The 24,351-nt window shown below is 40.9% G+C and overlaps 1 protein-coding gene across 1 annotated transcript in view; it reads left to right on the forward strand.

The window, feature by feature from the left end:
• Nucleotides 1-11,949, forward strand: part of plxna4 (plexin A4) — a 210,315-nt gene extending 198,366 nt beyond the window's left edge. Inside the window, exons 30-32 of the mRNA XM_072377856.1 lie at nucleotides 3,084-3,296; nucleotides 6,245-6,395; nucleotides 8,378-11,949. Of these exons, the coding sequence (XP_072233957.1) occupies nucleotides 3,084-3,296; nucleotides 6,245-6,395; nucleotides 8,378-8,473 (460 nt within the window). The 3' untranslated portion in view covers nucleotides 8,474-11,949. The remainder of the gene's footprint in view (nucleotides 1-3,083; nucleotides 3,297-6,244; nucleotides 6,396-8,377) is intronic.
• Nucleotides 11,950-24,351: the final 12,402 nt, after the last annotated feature.

Genomic DNA, 24,351 nt, shown 5'->3' on the forward strand with positions numbered 1-24,351 from the left:
AGGTTGAGAAGTGGAAGTGAAACACCATGGGAGTTAAATGCACGTTAATGTCTTGTTAGCCTTCTAGCCTCTGCCAAGATCCCACTATGCATCAGTCAGCACGAGGCTCAAGAGAACCAAATAAATGGGGGGAAAATTGTGTATTTAAGGTTAAATGGAGATGGAGAAAGAAATTGGTTGGGGGAGGCTAAAGAAAAAATATTTGCTTTATGTCGTAATTTTAGTAGTTCTTATGTATGCATTATTGGACCATTTGCAGTATGTTAAGTGTTTTCTGACAGCAAAACAGGTTGTGGTTATAATACTGTTTAATGGGCTCTCACTATAGTGCTGCAAATGAATAACAATTTATCATAATTTACCCTGACAAAAAGCCACTTAGATTAGACACAGTTTGTACTAATGCCACAACAGCTATCCTCTCAGTGTGGGATGGGCATCAGACTGCATCTTTTGCGCTTCTCACTGTGCGTGCATATGCATGACCTTAAGTCATTTGAAAAGACTGCAATCTTGGCAGCAACAAAAGCCCTCATTTTGTCTTAAGGTGGAGAATAATAACACCAGTGGTCCTTCCAAGTTGAGCCCCTATTCCATTAAACTCACTAGTCCCATTATCACCATACAAACCATTAACTACCAAAAGCAGTGAGAGCCCCTTCATCCAAAGGCAACTCCCCCTCTCCCCTGAGTTTCCCCCTCCATCAGTATCTGATATAAGCCTCATGTTAGATTATCCATCCTCTGTAGTTTACCTCTTATGATTTACTTTTAAAGAGAAGTTTTAAATACCATCATTTAAAGTGAACTCTGACTGCCAACCGTGTCTTCCTCTGTGGTATGTGTGTACATCTTTATTATGCAAATATTCTTTGATTCTGTGCATCCACAAATTCTAAAATCTAAACTCGACCAAAAATGTTATTATGAAGCTATTCATAATACAAAATTAATTTTATATATATATATATATATATATATATAAAAATCTGTTTTTATTTGCCAGTTGTTTCTGCATTGTGTTGAGTTTTGCTGTGTATTTGAGTGTGCACATACATGAGTTGCTGGCTCTCTGTGCATCTCCAGATGGTATCCTTTGGATTAATGGCAGCATGTCTGTGCCTGCTCTTATCCTCGCTCTTCTGTGTTTGCGTCTCTGTTAGCACGATGTGTGTTGGGATGGGAGAATTTTAATTACTGTGTAAAACTGGCAGATACATGCAGATCATCACCTATACTCAATCCTACTGCAGCTCTACCCTCCTCAAATCATAAACTGCACCATTAGGACAGACACACAGCTTACTGTATGTACTAGTAAATTACTTTAATGTGCCATTCACATGAATTATTCATTTTTGCTTACTGAGGGTCCCTGCTGAAACAAATCCCACCAAGGCATATTTAGAAACTAGAGCATTCAAACCTTTGGTCATTGTATGAGTTACAATGTCTCCAACGCTATAAATCATAACATCTGCAGCCCACTTGCTGCCAATGGCAAATCAGTTAATCGTGATAATATCCATCTGTGTCTGTGCAGAATATATATACATATTTTTTATTTATCCATTTTTTTAAAGAAACACTATTTAGTAATGTTAACAGAGCTGCTTAAATATTGCTTATATTTACAAATGGTCAATTTTAGCAGTGGGTAAATATTCAGCTTTTTTATTTTTTTTTTACCTATATCGTACAGAAAAATGTACACTACAATTTATTAGTGTAAATTGGCTGCACTTTGTTGTTATGAATGAATGAGTCTTTTAAAACGGGTTTCTATCTCCTCTAGATTAAGATAGATGCCCTTGATCTCAGTAGCTGATACTTAACCTAATCCTTGACCAAAAGGCCTAATTTCAGCAATCATTCATATTCTTAAAACTACTCGGCATGAATTTTTATGCTTTACCTAATTTTCAAAACAATTTAAAAAATTGTAAGAGATACCAGCATCTTTAACCCCACTGGAACAGCAGATTGCCAACAATCAAGGCAGCACAGCAGTGGCATTAATATCCCTTTGATCTCTGCACCTAATCCGACTAGATTCTTTGCTTGGATTACTGTTGGAGTAATAATGCAGTTTTTCCTTCTCAGGTCCAAATCCTCTTTTGTTAGATTGTACATTAAAATTGCTTTGTGGGTGGTTGTGTTAGAATGAATGTGTGGTGGGGAAGCACTGTTGGTATTTTAAATTACTGCATTTAGTTTTTTTTCCCCCCTCATTCTTTGATATTGTGCCACACACTAAAACAGTTGTCGGGTAGAATGTCTTTTCTGATTGATTTTTGCCACATCAGCTAAAAGCATATGGCCCAGAGAACAGTGAAGATGCAGTGATCCAAGTAAAATTCAGCTCTTTCTTAATACCACCTGAGCCCCTTTCACTGCAGCTCACAGATAAAACTGGCCATATATCTATTCACTTTAGCAGAAACTAGCCCAGCAAATAAACAGACTTGTATATTTTTATTATTCTGGACAGGCACAAAATAGGGCCCACTTGCACAAACAAGACAATATGAACTGTGTCACTGTGCGGCCCCCCACGAGAACCACTGGACACCGTTCGAAAAAAATGAGCCAGCTACCACCTGGTTTTAAAGATAAAGGCTTTATTGAATTGAGCACACAACAACAGCAGCAAGGCCGGTGTACTTGCTTTCCAACGTGAATGAAACCTTGTCCCCTCTTGCAAATAATATACTCATGCCTATTGACTACCTGACTGCTGCAAATTTGAAAATGCCATTTAGAGACTTAATCTCAGTTCAACTGGACACAAAGTATTGTTTTCCTTCACACCTGTGTTTGAATGTTTAGCTCAGCATGCTGTCACTTGACATGAAGCTGAACAATAATAGTTGATTAACAGGTCTCGTAACAACATATAATTACCAAGTTGCACTAAAAGTTCAGTTAAGGTGAGAAGAGGAGCATCCCCCATTTCGAGACTAGGATGGATCAGACATAACTTTAACATTCAGAAAAGCTATGTGATGTGAGTAGAAATATTAAATAACTTGTAAATGGTTCGCCACTAAACTATTTTGTTCTCCTGTTCCCACTTTCTGTAGCCTACCTCTGCGTTTCTGGGTGAATGTGATCAAGAATCCCCAATTTGTGTTTGATATCCACAAGAGCAGCATCACAGATGCTTGTCTGTCTGTGGTGGCCCAAACCTTTATGGACTCCTGTTCCACCTCAGAACACCGCCTTGGGAAAGATTCACCCTCCAACAAGCTGCTTTACGCCAAGGACATCCCTAGCTACAAGAGCTGGGTGGAGAGGTGAGCTGTTTATGGACACCTGTGTGTACAAGCAAATTACTATATAGGTGAAGAGGGAGAGAACCACATTAGCTATGTCTCAGGCAAACAAATGCTATGTGACTGGCTGTAGCAGTGGGGATGGATAGGGAAGCACCCAAAGCATGAGAACTACAGGGCAGAAGTGTGAGTAAGGGGAAAAGAGGAAAGCATTTTTGTTAGTTGCAAGTTGTTGTTTTTTTTTTACCCAAGGCAAACAGATCCTAGATGAGGGACTAAACAAAGAACAGCTTACAAGACCCTCATGACGAAGAAGACAATTGGATCACGTTATCCTTTGCCCGGACGGGGGTCACTGGAGCCTCCCCCTGGAGCCAGGCCCGGGGGTGGGGCCCGGCAGTGAGAGCCTGGTGGGTCTGTGCCCATGGGGCTCAGTCAGGCACAGCCCAAAAACATGACGTGGGTCCCCTTTTCGACAGGCTTACCACCCGTGGGAGGAGCTAGGTAGCAGCCGAAGGCGGAGACCTTGCCGGTCTTATCCTCTGCTACTGAAGCTGGCTCTTTACCCAACTCTTTGTTGGGTAAGGAGCCTGAGCTGGTGCTTGAGGTTGAGAGGTTCCATCTAGATATAGTCAGACTCACCTTGACGCATGGCTTGGGCTCCCTTTCACTCTGGAGTTACTTGTGGTGAGAGGCACAGAGCAGGTGTTGGCATACATATTACTCGCTGAGAGGGACGAGAGTAGAGCTGAGCGATTTTTATTTTATTTTGATGGGGGGGCAGCCCGATCTGAATCAGAGTGGTGGTTTGTTGTTGGACCTCTGTGCTCATCATGGGCTGTCCATAAGGGACACCATATTCAGGCATAAGGGTGTCCATATGTGCACTTGGCACCAGGACACTCTAGGCCACAGTTTGATGATCAACTTTGTGGTTGTATCGTCGCACTTGTGACCGCATGTCCTGGACACTGGGTGAACAGAGGGGCAGAGCTGTCAACTGATCACCACCGGGAACAGTGGACCAGCTCTACACCTCTGCAGGGTCCTGGAGGGTGCATGTGTTTTGTGGACTTGGAGAAGCCGTTCGACCATGTCCCTCAGGGAGTTCTGTGGGGGGTGCTCCGAGAGTATGGGAAGCCGGACCTCTTGATAGGGGCTGTTTGGTCTCTGTATGATGGGTGTCAGAGTTTGGTCTGCATTGCCTGCAGTAAGTTGGACGTGTTTCCGGTGAGGGTTAGACTCCGTCAGGGCTGCCCTTTGTCACCGATTCTGTTTATAATTTTTATGGACAGAATTTCTAGGTGAAGCCAGGGTGTTGAGGGGGTCCGGTTTGGCGATCTCAGAATCGGGTCTTTGCTTTTTGCGGATGATGTGGTTCTATTAGCTCTCATGGGAGCGGTTCAAAGTGTGAAGTGGCTGGGATGAGAATCAGCACCTCCTAATCCAAGACCTTGGTCCTCAGCCGGAAAAGGGTGAAATGCCGTCTTCGGGTTGGGAATGAGATCCTTCCCCAAGTGGAGGAGTTCAAGTATCTCGGGGGCTTGTTCACGGGTAAGGCACGAATGGAGCGGGAGATTGACATGTGGATCAGTGCGGCATCCGCAGTGATGCACCGGCTTCATGCTGAACCAGAAGGCTAAGCTCTCGATTTACCAGTCAATCTACGTGCCTACCTTCACCTATGGTCACGAGCTGTGGGTAGTGACCGAAAGAACGACATCGTGAATACAAGCGGCCGAAATGGGCTTCCTCTGCAGGGTGTCTGGGCTCTCCCTTAGAGATAGGGTGAGAAGCTCAGTCATCCACGAAGGGCTCAGCGTTGAACCGCTGCTCCTCCGCATCTAGAGGTGTCAGATGAGGTGGCTCTGGCATCTGGTTAGGATGCCTCCTGGACGCCTGCCTAGTGCGGTGTTCTGAACACATCCCAATGGAAGGAAGGCAGACCCAGGACACGTTGGAGAGACTATGTCTCTCGGCTGACCTTGGAACGCCTGAGGAAAACGTCCCCCCAGAAAGATCTGGAGGAAGTGGCCAGGGATGTCTGGGTTTCTCTGCTCAAGCTGCTGCCCCCACGACGCGATCCCCGGAGAAGCAGCAGATGATGGATGGATCTGACTAGATGTTATCTCTCCTGATTCTCCAAACTCAGTGTTCTGACAACTGTTTACTGCAGGAAGGACTAAGACTACTATTAAAGTACTTTACATTACTACAAAATAATTAAATGTCCCTTTAATGTTAATCTTCTGGAAAGCTAACTATAGCATACATCCTTGGCTGTAGGTTATACCATATATAAGAAAATATATTTGAACTTCTCCAAAGCATGAATAAAATTATGTCACACACAGCTATACTGATGAGAGCATATTTGCAGGAGACACATCTGTTTAAAAAAATAGCTACAACAAGCACATCTGGTCTTTACACTAACAATCACCTGCAAGGGAGCTCCCCATTACTTCCTCCTAGCACGGAGCAGGTGTTGATGTCAGAATGACCTCTATGAGCAACACCCACCTGCTTTTTTCTTTGCTCTGAACAGTTGTTTTCTGGCAAATACTCTCTCTCAAACACACTCCAGACCTATCATCAAGTGGCTGCAGGATTTTAATGTTAATAAGCAGCTTAAATTAGCATAGTTTATATGGGAAACACAGCTGTTGCTGACAGTGACTGATTGTTTTTACCTAAATGCAGCATGTCTGCTGTGGTGTTCCAAGTTGAATTCAAAGGCCTTTCTGAATCTATGATGACTCCATTTCAGTCACTTTACCATGAAATTTGTGGATTCTGTGCTGCATAAGTTAAATATCATCAAAGAGCTACAGGCTATATTTACTATACACTAAAGCACAGCACTGGGAGTTTTCGATTTATCTAACAGTCCAACAATATTTCTTGTAGTACACACATTTCAAACAAGTGCTTTTTTAAAATTTATTCCTCCTCTTCTCTGTCAACAGGTACTACTCAGACATAAATAAGATGCCAGCGATCAGTGACCAGGACATGAATGCCTACTTGGCAGAACAGTCACGGATGCACATGAATGAGTTCAACACCATGAGCTCTCTGAGTGAGATTTACTCCTATGTGGGAAAATACACTGAGGAGGTATGTAAAATGTTTATATACATTACTAAGAGTCATCGCTGATAAACATTCTTCAATTTGAACAAAAACAGATTTCAATATTTTACAAATCATTGCATTTGATTTTCCTTTACACAGTATCACCAATTTTTGGAAATTAAGAATGTCATTGTAGACCAACAAATGAATATAGCAGTTTAAGTGGCATTTTGGAATATAAATTTGATTCTAATTTTATTCCCCGTGAGAGCAAAAAGCATTTTAGGAATGTAAAGTAATCTCTGATGGCATTAAAGGTTTTAAAACGTAGCTTGCTTCACATTCATCAATCCAGTATCTTCAGGTCACAGAGGGATATACCCTGTGATCAGGACGCATCAGTTGACTCCTTTTGATGTCGAGGCGCTGCAGCTCTACTTTGAGCTCCTTGCCTTATCTCTAAAAGAGACTCATTACAGCCATTTCTATCCGTGATTTCATTGACTATCCAAATCTAGTGACTGTAAGGTGAAGTTTGGAATGAAGATGGACCAGTAAATCATGAGCTTTGTCGCCCCAATCTCTCTGTCCATCACTCGTGAATGAGCTCCTGAGACTCATCCCTGACCTGGAATGGAGCACTCCACCTTATTCTCATTTAGAACCAAGGCCTCAGATTTAGAAGGGCTGACTAGCATTTAGCTGTGAGCTACTCTGGTGCATGCTAAAGGTCATAGCTTGAAGAAGCCAACAGAACTACATCATCTGCAAAAAAAAAAAGCAGAGATGCAACCCTGTGGTTCCCAAATTAGATATCCTGTCAGTTAAATCACAGATGGGTTCAGTGCCAAGAGTGTAGACATAGCTCTTACTTTGGTTATATAGGGACCTTATAGCCCACAAGTCCATAAAAAAAACTGTAGACTGCATGGTCAAACCCCATGACCCTCCTCACTAAGGGAGAAGAAGACTGAGGTTGAAGATCTGTTTTACAACCTGGGAAAAAAAACACATTGCTCCTCCTGAATCCAAGACTCAACAACCATTTTGAGCCTGCTCTCCAACACCCTGGAATAAATTTAACTAGGTTGAATAGCATGCCCCCCCCCCCTACTTAAAAATTGGAACCAACACCATGGTCTACTACTCTACAGGTCCATGTAACACTGAAGACACATGACAGCCCCACGCTATCCAAAGCCTTGAGCATATCTGGTACCTTACTGTAAGGAAGCATTTTAACTACCTCAGCAATCTCTGCCTCCGCATTGGAGGACATGCTGGCTAGATTGAAGAGATTCTAAACCTGTTCTTTCCACCACTCAATTATATTCTCAGTTTGGGTCAGCAGTTCCCTACTCAGGCAAAGCACAACTTGCGATGAGCCCTAGTTTGTCAGAGCATCCTTGGGTTTGAGTTGACAGTCTCACAGATGGGGATCTCTGCCAGACATTTCCTGCTCCCTCTCAAAAACCACATCAGCTTACCAAGTCTGGCTGGCACATCTCACCACCAGATGTTGATCAGTTGACAGCTCTGCCTCTCTCTTCACCTAAGTGTCCAAAACATATGGCCAAAGGTCTGATTATACAACTACAAAATTGATCATCGATCTTTGGCTTTAGGTAGTACATTTATGTACTACCTTATGCTTGGACATTTCTCTATTCTAGTGCAAGGTGACTTTAGTTGTCAGGAGCCATTCCTTTAAAATCGTTGCTGCTCTACAAAAGATCCCATTTTCCAAACAAATGTTGCTTGTATTCAGTGGAGAAACACAACATAGTTGTTAATTTAGGAGTTAATTTTGAAAAATGAGAGGTTTTCATAGCCTTTCAGTCTTACTTAACTGGATTACTTAACTGGAATATTTAACTGTTTACAAAGTAATTATACAATAGAGATATCTTCTTATCTTATGGCCTTTGATTGGCAATCATCCTACACCTACAAGATTTGAAAATACTGAATGATTTCAGTAATGGTGATGTGTGTCTGTGTTTACCTCTCTTTCCTGCTGGCAGATTGTGTGTTTACTGGAGCAGGACGATGCAGCGAGAAAACAGAGGCTGGCTTTCAAGCTGGAGCAGGTGGTGGCCTTCATGAGTCTGGAGAGCTGAGGACCGCACTTCCCAGGGTGCACTGGGAAGAGACCCTGTCAGAAACCGAGCCGTGCCTGAGCGAAGACCTGTCCCCATCTTTTTCATCATGCGACTTCCTCCCTCCGCTTTTCAGAGAGGACTTCTTCCTCAACCTTTTTTCTGCTTCCTCCCCAAGAGATATTTTGTGTTCCTCATCCACTCTGCTGCATAGACTAGTTTACCTGAATATTTGTGAGGGGTGGTCAGCAGCTGAGGTCAGTGTCTCCCACAGTGCAATGTGGGGCATCCCTCAGCTTCACCACAGGGGGAACACCAAGGGGTGATTGCTTGAAAGCTGGCCATATTGGCATACTTAAGTCCCCCTGCTGGAAGAAAAAGGGGAAAAAAAAACATTTTTATGTTGCCTTCAGAATTTACAATGATTCTTTGAAAACCACAATGTTGGTTCCATTTGTCGAACTTTTCAAAATAGGATAGTTAAGATAAAAACATCTCTAGAGTTGAGTTTGTCATAGTTCTATATTCGGTATATGAGATCAAGTGAAAACATCAAAAGTGATGACTGCAAGCCAAATGAACATCTCTGGAGAAATTAATGCAAGGATGGTTTGCCAAGTTTACACTGTACCTTCAAGCAAAGTATACATATCCGTGAAATCTGGGTGGAGTCCAGGCAAATCTAGAATGTTCTTGTACTCTTTCAATGTAGCTGGAGTTGTATTTAAGACTGATGGGGGTAGGGAAGGATTATTGCTCCTTTGAACTTTTCCTTATGAAACATGACAGACAATAAAACTTTACAAAGCAGAGCATCCCCAGCATTTAGCCTGCTGCAACATTCACAATTTTACCTACCCAGCGCATATTCAAGAAAATGCTCATGATTTCTGCTTCCATTTGGCTTATATGACTACTGCAAAATGAAACTATTAAATTAAACCCTGGAGCCTCACCCAAGTAGGGTCCTCTGTTTAAGAATTTGAAAAAAAGCACACAACCTACTCTGGAAGACAGCCTTTAGACTGCTAACCCAAACACCAGGGGCAGTCTAACCCAATCTTGTGTCGCCACTGCGACGGTCTATCAAAGCACACACATGCACAGATATCTGCGCCAACCCAGGAGGAGGTAAAGGGAGAAGCTGACTGAGACGCACTGGGTAAGAAACTGCTGTATCAGTAAAAGTAAGAATGATTCAATACAGTGCAGCCAGAGATGGCTGTCTGCTACCTAAAGGGGCTCCATTGTCGGTGAAAGTAGCACCTCTTCCCAGGATCATCATATTTAAAGACTTTTGTGTGGAGAAATCAAATGAGATGGACTTAGTTGGTCAGCCAAAAACCAAAGGAGCTTGAAATTTTCAAAAACGGTCAAAATGTATTTATAAAGTGCCACTGAGGAACTGACAAAAAAAAGAAAAGAAAAAAAAAAGGGACTACGTAAAAAACAACCACTGCTAATACAAAAAATATTGTGACTGGAACTTTAAGAAGCTTGTGTGATTTTTTCTGACCTCAGTGTGTCGAGGTGAGAGGCTCTGTGGGCGACGTGATCTGATCCTTCTTTCTCTTTTCATCGTCCCGGGTCTCTCTGGCTCTCGGCACACCATCCACCCTTTTGTCCGGCTCCTTACTTACCAGTTTCTTATCTGTTTTGCACAAGCGTTGGAGATGGTAGCTAGTTGCATACGGCAAAACCCCAACTCTTGAGTGTGTAACTGTGGAGGCGCTCTTGTCTGTATTAGTGTAGTTGTCCTCAGTGGCGGCCTTCTCCAAGCCTCAAAGAAAAAAAAAACAAAAAAACAAAGCAGAGCAACAAGTGAGCATCATGGACGTTAACATTAGTCAAGACTTGTTGGATGTGAACCCTAACCACGGGAGAAAGCGACTGAAAGAGATAATGGAGACGCCCTCCGTACCTTTTGACCTCTGCCCTTTCTTTTGCCTTGACAACGTGCCCCATGTGGTGATGTGAATGTGTGAAGACCGCCCTAGGTCCACCTTGGGTCCTTTATTGGCTTTTTAAGCGCATGTAAAACGTAAACAATTTAAGAAACTTAATAAAAAAAAAAGTGAAAAATAAGAAAATTAAGCCTTGCAATGATGATGTGGATGTGTTCTTTTATCTTTCTTTTGCTTGGAAGAATTGAGAAGGAAAAAGTGGATCGTTCAAGTAAGAAACTATAGCTTTCGTTTAAGGTGGAACCTTTATCCAGTTGAGCCCCTGCAAAATCTCATTCACACAGTTTTGTGAAGTGGTAGATGCTAAATAAAACAGTTATTAATTATATACCTTTGCATGTTGACCTATTTGGAAAGTATGAAATGGAACTGCCTTGCTCAAAGATATTTATATAGTTCTACAAGTACTAGGAACTTCTACTTCATTTACAGAACCATGTCCTCCATAACAGGCCATCAGTGCTTGGTAGCAGCTGTGCCTCCCCTGTGGTTTTAGTTTTGGTAGACAACTCAAGTCTCAAATTGTTTTTGCTGCTATTACATCTTGTTTTGAGAGTTGAGACGACTGCTTCTCCCCATCTATCAGCTGAGCACATGATGAATGTCTCTTGAAATAAAGGATGGGTATTAGTGAATACCAGATGCTGGCTTCATCTCTGGAAAAGTATCAACATTGTGTGTCAAAAAACATTTGCCCTTTTAACTGTCAAACAAGTATGTACACCTGTAAGCAACTACATGTTCATTCAATTTATCCAGATCAACTAACAGGAGAGGCATATTAGACTTGTGTTTATAGATCATTTTGCCAAGGGAGATTTTCTTAGGCCTTGTATCAAATGTGTGTGAGACATCCAAGTCATTATCCATCAATCACATTTTACTCCTAAAGAGGAGGACTCATGTCTGTTGTTGCAACTTGGAGGAGCACATTTACAAAGTGTCTTCAAAATTTTATTTGACAAATCTATTTCTGGAGAATGATGATATTGGGTATTTTCAAATTAAGGACATAACTAAAACAACTTGTGAACAAAGCCTCTGTCCTTCATGTACTGTGTAAAGATGCCCGATGTTAACAAACGAGTTAATAAATGTCACAAGCTGAGAGTACTCAGCAGTTATTGTGAATCTGCTCCCCAGTGCAACATCCTGTCTTTCATTTCTCCCCGGCCCGACCCGTCCCGTCCCCTGCAACAAAGGTTGTCTGCTCGTAGCAACCTCCTGTTGTAACGAGTACAGATAAAGTTTCCACCTTCAAACGTTTTGTAGGAACTTAAAATGTCCTCCTAGCTCAGTGTTATAGCAGGTGTTACACAAACACGCTAGAAAAGACTTTTACTATATCATATTTGAAAGATAAAGAGTATGTTATCGAGGGATAAAAACAAAACCTGGGGGATATAAGGCAAGCTTCTCTAACTTTGTTATAATTAATTGTATACCTGTGTATGTAAATATAATGCATTCCTATTTTGCAGTCAAGAACAAAATACTATTTGTAATATAGAATAAACTTTATTATGAAACCAATTTGTATGATTGTTTTTGATCTTTGTGTCAGTTTGTTGAAGGTTGATTGACCAGAGCTGTATTTGAAGTATACATATCTGACTATCAAAATTTAATTGCAATCTGAAATACTCCACTACGCTTGGAGACTTGTGGTAATTAATATTTAATGTTGCAGTCAACCTACAGGACCCCATCACAAGCAAGTTGTTCCCAAACAGGTGGTACGAAACTGAGACTTGGCCCAACTCAGCCACAACGTCAGTGTAGACGCGTCCTGCATTACAAAAGCTCTAAATTGCATGGCAACTATGCCAACTTATACATTATATAAATACAACATCACAAAATGAATCAATACACATTCTTTACATACAAACTACAGTATTTCCTTTCCATCCTTATGGACCAGACTCGGGTCTCTCAGTGCCTGATGCCAGATACAGCAACAAAGAATCATTTGTACGCTTGGATTTCTCATTGTTGTTGCTGATGATTGCAAGCTATACTGAAGTAACTGAGAAAAGAGGATAGAAAGAGGATAATTTTTTGACTTTGTAAACCTCCACATTATTATAAACTATACTTTTATACAGTTCGCTTGACAGCCTAATTTTCCACAGTAAAACTTTAGAAGATAAGATAAGATACCTTCAATCGAACAATCGTCAGTTTGAGCATATAGTAGCAGCAGATTTCAGACCATTTAAAATCAGCACACAAGCCTATCTTTCCATGATATGTTGTTTTGTTTGAGATGAGAAACTTTTATAAAGCAGAAATAAACTAACCAAATTCAGCAGACCTGACAATGCATCAAACATTTCCATCTACTCTTATCCGTGTTCCAAGTTGGAGTTGTCAGTACATTAGTACTCAGCCTATAACTACTGTAAGTGATGCATATTCTGTTTAGCCACTAATCTGAGTTGAAGCTCCATGGGCTACAACCATTGTCAATAGGCAGCTTACAGAAGTGTTGCTCCTTTAATTAGGTGTTTCTTGGCATGATGGAACCAGGTCATTATCATTATCAGACAAAGTAAAGGGAAACTACTGCACTCGTAACGATTAGCTTAACTTGTGAGATTCTTCTGCTTGAAGCCTTTCAGGAAATAACAGAGATAAATCCTTGCCACTAAAGCCACGTTGGTCTACAAAGCTTAGCTTTAAACTGCTCTGAACACAACTGGTTTATTTTCCTCTCAAATCTGCATTATTCAATGTCATACATCAAAGGCAGTTAAAATACACACTTTAATGTATTAATTTTAATTTGGCTCACCAGCTTTATCTCACAAAACACAACCCCACAAACAAGTCTTCACAACCTTTTTTGCATGATAAGCATACACAATCATTTCCTTGGTACAACAAGCATATTTTGAAACCACCTTCCTGTAGACACAGGACAGAAAAAGTCAGAGCTGAGCACAAAGAAAAGAAGAGTGACAAATGAGGAAATGGAAAGTTTTGTGTAGCACAGGAGGGCAGGGAAGGTGGGAGGTGCAGAAAACAGAGTGACAACTTGGTGGATGGGTGTATATATAGACAGGAGACAGCTGCACTTCAGTAGACTGAGTGGCTTGAAGGAAACGAGAGATTGAATTGCCCCAGTGTCACCCTCCATATACCAACCAGTGAACTGGGAGTAATGGGTGAGAAATAGGAGGAAAGATGGAGGGACATAGAAAGAGAAGTCAGGAGAGGATGGGGACCTGCCGAGTGTTACCCTAATTTTCTGACTAGTGAGCTGGGAATAATGGAGGGGAGGTGAGAGGCACATCTAGGGGCAATGGGTTGAGAGAGGTTGGATGGAGGTAGTGGAGGGGGCAGGATGATCGAGAGCCGGCTATGATTGCTTTGCACCAGGGATGGCTTTCCACACTCCCATGATCACTGCAGCCCTTTAACCCCAAATCCCCACCATGCCATCAAATCCAGACACTCTGCTGTGATGTGGCCACGGAGAGAAAAATAAAGATTTGAAGGTTTGTCCACATGGAGTTGGACAGATGGAGAAAGAAGGGGGATGGGCAGTTAAGTGCTGTTGAGGCAATCAGTATTAGAAGGACATGTGGGGTTATAGAACTAGATGATCAATAAGGCTGAAGCTGCTTTGCGGACATGAACCCATATTCATCTGCCTGCCATCACCTCAACTTAAAAGACTTATCTTAAAGACAAGAAACTATTACATTTAATGTCAACACAGCAATTCAGAAGATAAATATCACTCTGCTAGCTGCTCTGTCAAAGTTCTCTTACAAAGAAAAACACACCCAAGAAAAAAAGAATAATGTGGAAACAAGAGAAAACAAATTTCAAGAGCCACACTGTAAACATTATGGCGTGCGGACATATGGGAAGCGCGAAAGAAAATTTCATGTCCATCATTTACAATGATTGCACTTATCGTTATCTTGGGGTTTAAAAACACATCATGCTTATTAATGGCAAGGCTTGGCTAATGGCACCAGCCTGTCAGAGGCTTGTGATGAATCTTTGCTTTTGCTTTTCAAAAGGGGTGGAGGAGATTTATCTGACACTCAGAGGTGTCAAACTGTTAAAGGTGCAAAGAGCTTCAATCTTTTTTTATAATCTCACTCTCTTCTGCTCTTTTCATTTTCCTAAAGGTTACAACCCCTTAAAAGTTCACTCATCTAACACAGTTTTTCTAAAGACTTTGTAACTGACAGTGAGCTGCTCAACTGAAAAGGAAAAACGTGACATATAGGTCAATATATACAGGCTCATATCTACCATTTTTGCGGTGTTTTAATCATTACATTAAAGATCAGGTATGTCTTACAAAACGTCTTTTTTAAGAATTAGCTGCTGTCGGCTGTTTCTCAAAGATGTTGATCTCTTATAAAAAAAGTCAAATCGTCAACGTGATTGAAAATTCATATCGACATCGCAGAGATTCAGGCTTGATAAAAACACCAGCTTACATCCCCCCCGTCGTGATCTTGGGAAATAAAATACACATACAGTATTAGAGATAATAATAATTTATACATGCTTCCATTAGGTAACATTATCAGACAGCATGGCATAAATTTCCATTGTTATGCTGATGATACTCAGCTGTACTTATCTATGAAACCAGATGAAACCTACAGGTTGGTCAGGCTACAAGCCTGTCTTAAAGACATAAAGACCTGGATGACTCAGAACTGTCTGCTTTTAAATTCAGACAAAACTGAAGTTGTTCTCTTTGGACCTGAGCGCTTCAGGGAGAAATTGTCTAGTTATATAGTTACTCTAGATGGTATTTCCTTGGCTTCTAGTTCTACAGTGAGGAACCTTGGAGTTATTTTTGACCAGAATTTATCATTTGACGCACATATAAAACTGGTTTCTAGGACTGCCTTCTTTCACCTTCGTAATATTGCTAAAATCAGGAACATCCTGTCTCAGGGTGATGCAGAGAAACTAGTTCATGCATTTGTTACTTCAAGATTGGACTACTGTAATTCCTTATTATTGGGCTGTCCCACATATTCTCTGAAAAGCCTCCAGCTGATCCAAAATGCTGCAGCCAGAGTTCTGATGAGAACTAACAGGAGAGATCATGTTTCTCCAGTTTTAGCTTCTCTTCATTGGCTCCCTGTTAAATTCAGAATAGAATTTAAGATTCTTCTTCTGACATATAAAGTTCTTAATGACCGAGCTCCATCATATCTTAAAGATTTAATTGTAAGATATTTTCCTAACAGAGCACTTCGCTCCCAAACTGCAGGTTTACTTGTTGTTCCCAGAGTTTCTAAAAGTAGAATGGGAGGTAGAGCCTTCAGTTATCAGGCCCCTCTCTTGTGGAATAAGCTGCCAGTAAATGTCCGGGAAGCAGACACCCTTTCCACTTTTAAGATTAGGCTTAAAACTTTTCTTTTCGATAAAGCTTACAGTTAGGGATGGCTCAGGTAATCCTGAAACATCCCATAGTTAAGCTGCTATAGGCTTAGACTGCTGGGGGACCTCATCTGTCACACCTTTCCTCACTTTGCTCTCTTTTTCCCCCTGTTTAATTTCAAAATTGATTTTATGTACATGTGACATTATTGTGGTTATTAACCTATGTTTCCCTGTTCCAACAGATATCCTTTGAATGGCGTTATGGTGTTTTTCCCCCCTCTTTTCCCTCTTTTCTGTCTTCTCAAACCCCAGCTGGTCGAGGCGGATGGCCACCCTTCCTGAGTCTGGTTCTGCCAGAGGTTTCTTCCTGTTAAAAGGGAGTCGTTCCTTTCCACAGTTGCCACAGGCACGCTCAGGACGGGAGATTGGACTGAAGACACATTTCGGTGCAATCTGTTGGTTTCCTTAGCTAGGATATTAATTTTTTGAATTAGCTCTATATGAATTAATTGGATTATGATTACAATGAATTGAATTCCAATTGGCTTGAATTGGACTATATTACTTAAGTGCCTTGAGATGACAATTGTTGTAATCTGGCGCTATATAAATAAAATTGAATTGAATTGAATTGAAATTATCCCTGAGGACAATTTTTGCAAAATAACAATAAAAAAAATTGACTTGAGGAGAAGCTTTCTGGCAACAACAGCAAGAGCTGATTATGCCTTAATAGATCCTTCCTTGCCAAAAGACTGTATTAAGATATCTTTGTTTTATTTTTTTTAAATTTTGGAACAACTTTCCCCATGTGGCTCCTGTCCGCTGACTACCATACTAGCAGGATGGATGGATTGATGGCAGGGATTGCTCGTTGATGGGTCTAATTTCAGCAGTGGACTCTGATATTGACAACTGCAGACAAGCAGATGGGAGCAATTTCCGATATTAGTGCATTTTCTTCCGTCTGCTCTATCTTTATAAACATTTGTGCTGCTGGTGGCAGGAGGGATAGAGCAGGAATGAAATCAGACGGACTATGTTACATCCAGAAAAACACCAAAAAGCTCCAGATGGAGAACGAAGATACAAATCTGTCAAAGGATTCAGAACTTAAAACTGAAACTTAAAGTAATCTGGTAAGTCATATCAGATGAAACACTGAGCATGATTTGTAGTTATTATTTAGGACATGTGAATGATTCCCCTTTTAACTACATGGTAAGCTAGTAATAGTCACACTGCTTATAATAATGAGTCTCATTGACACAGAATTTGGTTTAAAATGTTGATTGTTGCAACACCCACAAACTAGCTCATGGATATATTAGCAGCACAGTTAAGAGTCAAGATACATCCACTTGCGCTAAACGTCACTACTAATGTCAAACAACTGTGCCTCTCCTCACACACAACACAAACACACGCACACACACTTATACATTAAGTCTCTCCTTTATGGTCTCCACAAATCTGTTCTCCCATTTCAGCTCCCGATCAATAACAACCATGCAGTTCCTTCTAAACTGCACATTTGCTCCCCAGGCTCCCGTGCCATACGCTCCCACCGAAACAGGAATTACCAAAGCTGCATGAGCCTATACAACACAGTAAATTGATTATCTGGTTGAGCAGAACATTTAATTCATTTTTACTTTATTGTCCGCTTACGTGTCCGAAATGTTCCTCGTGTTGATAATGGATTATAGGTGTGCAACAGATGGGTACAATTCCAAGAATCCCTCTGCTGCATTAAGATAGAAATATGTATCAGCTACAACACAGACAGGCACTCATATGCTCTTCCCCATGTTTCATATCCAAACCATAACATTCGTTAGCCATGTAGTTGATCTTTGCTGGAGGTGTTGTGTTACTACAATTCAGTTTAAAATACTTCTATGATGTACTATTGGATTCAATTCAGGACATGTACTTGACCGTCTTTCGCAGATGAACAACATTTATATAAGACATTCATGGTACCATCCGCAAATGTCACATTTTGTACTCATGCATGTACTCTACCACATATGTGCTTTACTGGCAGAAATGTGGAGACCCAGGCCAGGTTTACACATGTGATAGACCAATCTGAGATAAACAAATTTCTCTTTGGCTGTGTTCAGAATGTCCACTCGTTCCTTCACTCACTATACAGTGCTGACTACATAGAGGACTCAATAGTGGATAGGGCTAGACAGCTGCTGATGGATTATGAACATTACTTGAATTCAGTGCTGCTCCCAAATTATGTGCCGTTTATTCACAGTTACATGTCACATAAACAAACACCAGCACAAAAACACATTACAACAGATCCGATAGGCAGCACAAGGTGTTGTTTTGGGGAAAGAACGTGTTGCAATTCACATCTCCCTACAAATCACTGACATAAAACTGTATGACACCAACAAACTATACGCTTCTGGTATTAATTGCACTGTACCCAAGTACTGACAAAATAATAATTATTAATTATTATTAGTATTAATAATACAAATAATAAATCTCATTGAGATCATTGGCCTCTTTTACAAGAGCATGCTGACCAAGACAGAAGCATCAGCACAGTTACAACATACATAGACATTTAACAAAAACAGAAGAATGATATCAAGTTTACATAAAATTAAGAGTAGGATGAGAATGCCTTAAAATAAATAAATACACTGGCTGCATAGCTAACTTAAAATCAAAGCATTCTTGATTCTATTTCCATAATCACACTGAGTTAGTTATTTGTCAGTGATCGTGAGTATATTCACGTTTTTTCTTTTTCTTTTTTCTTTGTCATGAAGTGAAAAGTTTTGATTGTTCATAAAGTAATAACTCTCATTTCCAACTTGAAAATATTTCATGATATTTCATAACATTTAAAATAGTCTCTAGGTAATATTATTCTGTATTAGACTTTAATGCAGTGTACAGTCCAAAGAAACAAAAAGATGAGCACACAATCTGCTGGAATACTTGTAAAACAGAATAGTAGAAATAAACAGGAAGTAAATAAATTGACTGTAATACCAAGTCAAACACTTTCATGATCATATGTAAAAGAAATAATCCTTTATTGTGAAAAAAATGATTATTTCCTAGTGGGGCAGAAGACAAAAGACAACGCTCTATCATAGTCAGCCACCTGTGGGCTGTTATTTTCGTCTGGAGTCACATTGCCACCATGTTTAGCCCATCTACAATGGACAGGAGCCCATCAGCTGGACTCTGAAAGCCCTGCTCTCTGTGAGCTGAATGCTGCATGATACACAAAGAGGAATCCCACCAGGCACACTCACAGAAGATTAACGCAAACACTCCCATCCAAAATGACACACCATAAGTGAACAAAGCCACACGCATTTTCACAGCTACCGCAGCAACAACATAATGAATATGAATGACCCTCTGGCCCAGATTTCAGCAGGCTTTGCCATTTTATGCCACACTCAAGCCCTCAAGATGTCAACATTGACACAGAAGGGCAAACTGAGAAAAAAAAATCTAACAACACAATGTGGACCAGCAATTGGCTATAGGCATTGGCCAGTAATCCAATACTAAAAATAACTTGTCCTATCACTGTCCCAATGCACTTCATTCGATACTGTCAGGAAAGTCAAGAAACAGTAATGTGACCTGCACGAGCTGTAAACAAGCTGTACATGTGGTGAACTGAATGTTCAGTCTGATGAAAAGCAGTGGTGCAACATCACAACCTTGGTGCAATAAGTGAAAATTGGAGCCGCACGGTGTGTTTTTTTATTTTTTTTATTTACTGTTTGCTAATTATCAGCCCTGCACCTGCCCTTTCCTGTCTTGTTTGTGTGTCCACAATCTCAGCTTGTTCTCAAAGTTTGGTATTCATTGAGTTGTGTAAAGACTTGTGACGACAGCTTGGTGAAAGGGTGCAGATTGTGAAGGGGTGGAAATGATGGCAGGAAGATCGTCCTCTAATCCAATTCAGTGGCAGCCATTTGAATAATTGATGTGGGGACATAAATTGGTCCATTCCAGATGTCCCCTGCTCCTTTAATCAATACTGATTCCCTTAATCAATGGTTGGCTGCCCAGCCCATGGCTTAGGCTGTTCTTCCCCCTACAGTGCCATGCTGCTGCCAGAGCTTCCCACAGACCAAGTCACAGGTGGTTGGCTGTAAAGTGGCTGTTTGCAGTGATAGACTCTGGGTAATTGAGGCTCTAACACAGTGGGGCTGGGGTGGTGAGAGCAGCAGTGGGGACTGCAGATTGGCCTTATGTCTAGGGACGGCACGTGGCTTCCATTAGGAAATTACAGCAGAATAATTCAGCATCTTTCTTATATATAAAATATTAATTTTGAAGAGAGTTACTTGATTAGAAGACAGAATAACATGGACAAACAGTAGGTTGGTCGCTAGCTAGAGAGAAAGTCTTTGAGATGTGGAGAAGGGCATGAAAAGACTCGTGTTTGTTTACCCGAACCTTCTCATTTACATACTAATACTCTGCAAGCATTAAGTCAGACAAATACTGAGGGCACACTCTCAGAGGCAGGTAATGGAGGGCAGAAGGAACTGTGTGCCAGGATGCCAGGACAGATTGGAGACATAGCAGTGTGTGACAGCTGGGTGGCACAGCTGGGGCAAGCAGATAACCCTCTGTCTGTATGAGCTGACAAAACACCCCTCCTCAGAAGACTGAACACAACTTCACCTGAATCTGCTCATTTTTTTCTTCGTCCCGCTGCACCCGTTGCTCTTTTTGTTCCTCTAAACACCTCTCTCTTTTCAAGCCACTTCTCATTTCATCCTTTCACTATCCATGTCCCTGTTATAACCCTCATCCTTTCAACATCTTTTTCACACATGTCTTTCATCCAAATGCAGCCTGCAGCTGACAGGACAGCATCAGCATGCACCTGGCCAGAGTCCTGCAGCTGTCAGCAGGACGTTATGGCGATCTTTCAATGTGTAATCACTTTTGGGCCAAAACAGCTCTGTGGGTTGAAAGTACAAGAGGTGAATTTGTATGTAAGAGAGCAACGACATGCTTGGAAAATATGTCAGCATGCTTTTTGAGATATTATTACTGTGGCTTTCACAGATAAAGTCCCATCATACTCCATGTTGAATTTAGTCTGTGCAGCAGCTGTTGAAGTCTGGTAAACACTGTCTTGACTAATTCCTTTCCTCTGGCCTAATGTAAAATGAATGCACATTTGATTGTATGCATGAGGGTTTGAGACAGAAGATGGAAGCCAGTCCGCACATGTGTAGCATACAGCATATGTAGAGAAAACATAAATGTTGTGTTTAAGATCCAGTCATGATTCAAATGCATAATTTGGCTCTGATGTCTTTCTAGAAGTTTCCTGGCAGCATCCTCTGAGGGAGGTGCTGCTATAATCGATTTACACAGCAATCACAAATCTGCACACAGCAACCTTCAACAAGTCCTTGAGCACAATGCTCTCTCTGTTGATCACAAGCCATCAGCAGAGAGCAATTAATGAACTGAATGTTTGTGTGTGCAATCAAAGTCACATCAGCAGCAATAGTTTTGCGGCAGCAGATAAGGTTACACTTGTGTTTGACAGACTGAAAAGCAGCTGCATTGTCTCAATGTCATTACCACCAAACCTTCTAATATTCAATAAGCTGGAACTTATTTTATAAAAGGAAGCAGTAGCAATGGGAACTATATGAACCACCAACTGCAAAAAACTCACAGCAAACCCCATGGAAAATCTGTCAAATTCATGCTGGTATTTCCCTCCATTTTTCTGTGCAACAAACATCTCTTTAATTGTGGCATTTATTTTTCTGGCTACCCAAAAGAAACAAAAACTCAACTGGATGAAGGTTTCACTGTATTCTGTCAGGGAGGAGTTGCTGCAGAGAAATCCACTTGTTGAGAGGTGCTTGCTCACTGTCAGTATCCATCCGTTTACCTTGCTGCCAAAATGCTTGTGGTGGCAGAAAATGGTGTTCTCCCCAAAATCCTTTAAAAACTGATGTAGGAGTAAATGGATCACACTGGGCACTCTGGCTATTTTATACTCTTTGGTTAACGCTAAAGGTTACCGCTTTCATGAAAAACACAGAAAACATCTATTCAAAACAAACCAATGCTTATTGACAAATTCTTTTCACAATTTTAATCAGTACACAGAAGGGAGAGTTGGTGGAAGGCTGAGGTTTTGGGACTATCTGCTAATCGATCATCTTGACACAGGTGCTGACAACCTGTCATTGAGTGGTCGCAGTTAAATATCCAACAGCTCATCACAGGGGTATATGTGACAGATCTGCTGTTGGTTCTGACTCCTAATGGGCCCTTGGGTCAAACAGCAGCCAGCAGAATGTCATTTTAGGCACCCAGAGGTCACAATTTAGTCAACCAAACACACACAACCTTGGTGGTAACCAGGAACATCATTGTCAGTGGGCAAGTAAGAGGTGTGTATAGGATGTGTGCGCACACTGTGGCAGTGTACAGATGCAGGGGCCTGTCTTTAAGAAAAGAATAGATTGACAGAGCAGTGGGAAATGCACTTTTCAAATGTCACCTTGCCTTGCTACCTTTACACAGAGATAGAATTGTGTGAAATTGAGCATCTAGAAAATAGCTAAAACAAAGAACTATCAACATAAATGCACAACAAGCCATTACCAAATATTATATGAACAGGGATTAAATAATCAAGGCCACAATGGGTTTACAGAGATTCTCCCCAGCCACACATTAACATCTCTCTTAAGGCTTTTAGTAAACTGACAGCCGAGGAATCTGACAATGGTTGGCCAGTGACTTGAAATGCTCATTTAACTCGCAGCACTGCCACTGATACAGTAATTTCTGAAAGGGCTCTTGTCTAAAAAATCAAACATGCAACCATTCAAAATAAACAGGGTAACTATGTAACCTCTGCAAAGATTTGCCGTTATCCAAAATGAAACAGTGGAATGTTCAATAATTACACACAAATGGCAAGGGAAGCTTCAGCACTGCTGACCGAAAAGATAATATGAATAGAACCATGTTAATGTCTTAATAGACCCAGTTTAAGTGTGCCCCCCCTCCCAGTGAACGTATGTATTCAATATCCTAAACATTTATCAATTTTCCATATATTTTCACAAACATGCACATTTACAAATTACAATGTATTTAAAAGAGAAGAGGGGTTGTAAAAGGGAAAAAGATAACTGACAGAGGATTGCATCTGACCTTCAAGGTAAAGCTGAACAGCTCAGAGTAAAGTGGTGCATAGTGATTGACAGCATCTGAATGTCACATCTGTGAACAACAGAAGCTCTGATACAGTAAAGAGCAACACATCACTTAGACAAAACCTTGTATTATATGTGTACCGGAAAATTTCAAACTACTCTATACAACAACAAGTTCTTTTTTTATTTTCTGCTACCAGTACAGACTGAAAAGCAGGATTTCACCCACAATCAAGCAACAGGATCAGGCACCAAACCTGAATTCTGTCAAGCAATTTGAATCAAATGAATAATGTCAATAAGAAACTTAACTTTATTAAAGTGAAAAACAGCTCACAATGACAACCGTTCTGAGAACTACTCCCACTGGGGAAGAACACTAGCAAGTTTTCAATAAATGACTGATAACTGCTATCAGAATTATTGTGACAACCTCATGATGGTTGCTTAAACAATGTTGGTAGTGCACCCTCCGTTTCACTGGGAACACCCGACTGCTTAAGTAGATCCAGACAGACTGTTGCAGACTATATCACTGATCCCAACTGAGTGCCACAAAGTGATGTGTGATCTATCCGCTCTATGCCAGAAAGCAAGTTTGACACCTTCTCCCTCTGCACTTCAAAAACACATCAATCAAGTCAGTCAAAAATGCCAGAGACCTTCTTCTTGTCATCGTGGGCTACTTTGCAGTGATTGATGGTCTGATGGTTGTCTCCCTCCATCCATACCCACTGTCCCCTGCCCCTCCCTTACCAATGCATCAATTTTCAAACCATGTGAAAAATAACCAATTATAATGTTTTGAAAAAATGATTCATAATATCCTCCAGTAATTTAGATAAACAATTTCGTCTCACTAAAAGGACGGAGCAAAGCAGAAACGGAGGGCAACAGAGAGGGGGAGAGGGAGATGTGCCAGCATTGCTTTTTATATTAACATTTACAGCTTAGAGGCTGTGAGAAAATTTGTATGAGGGTGTGTTTGTGTGGAAGATATTTTGAATATCAGATGCATGTAAAAGGCTGCAGTGGCCTCTATAGGTAGTCTGCATATACAAAAGAAGTATTAAACTACATTCTCTTGGGAAAGCAGTTACGGGGGAAGATTCAGGCTGCCAAATTGTATATACATACATCTGTTTAGAAACACCAGAACTGGCTTTTATACTGAGACCCGTGAGGATTGTCTTAGCTCGCCTTTTTTTATCACTCATTTATTTGTCTTTCACAAACTCTATTCAACTCTCATCCTCCATCTGCCACATCACTCGTTTCCTCCCATCTTTTTGCTTTCCTCCTCCTCATGTCTCCTGCTAACATGATTTGTCTGTTTCGCTCAGTATTCAAATGT

The sequence above is a fragment of the Leuresthes tenuis genome, unplaced genomic scaffold (assembly GCF_036924035.1).
Source record: "Leuresthes tenuis unplaced genomic scaffold, fLeuTen1.0.hap1 SCAF_23, whole genome shotgun sequence".
NCBI classification, from domain to species: Eukaryota; Metazoa; Chordata; class Actinopteri; order Atheriniformes; family Atherinopsidae; genus Leuresthes; species Leuresthes tenuis.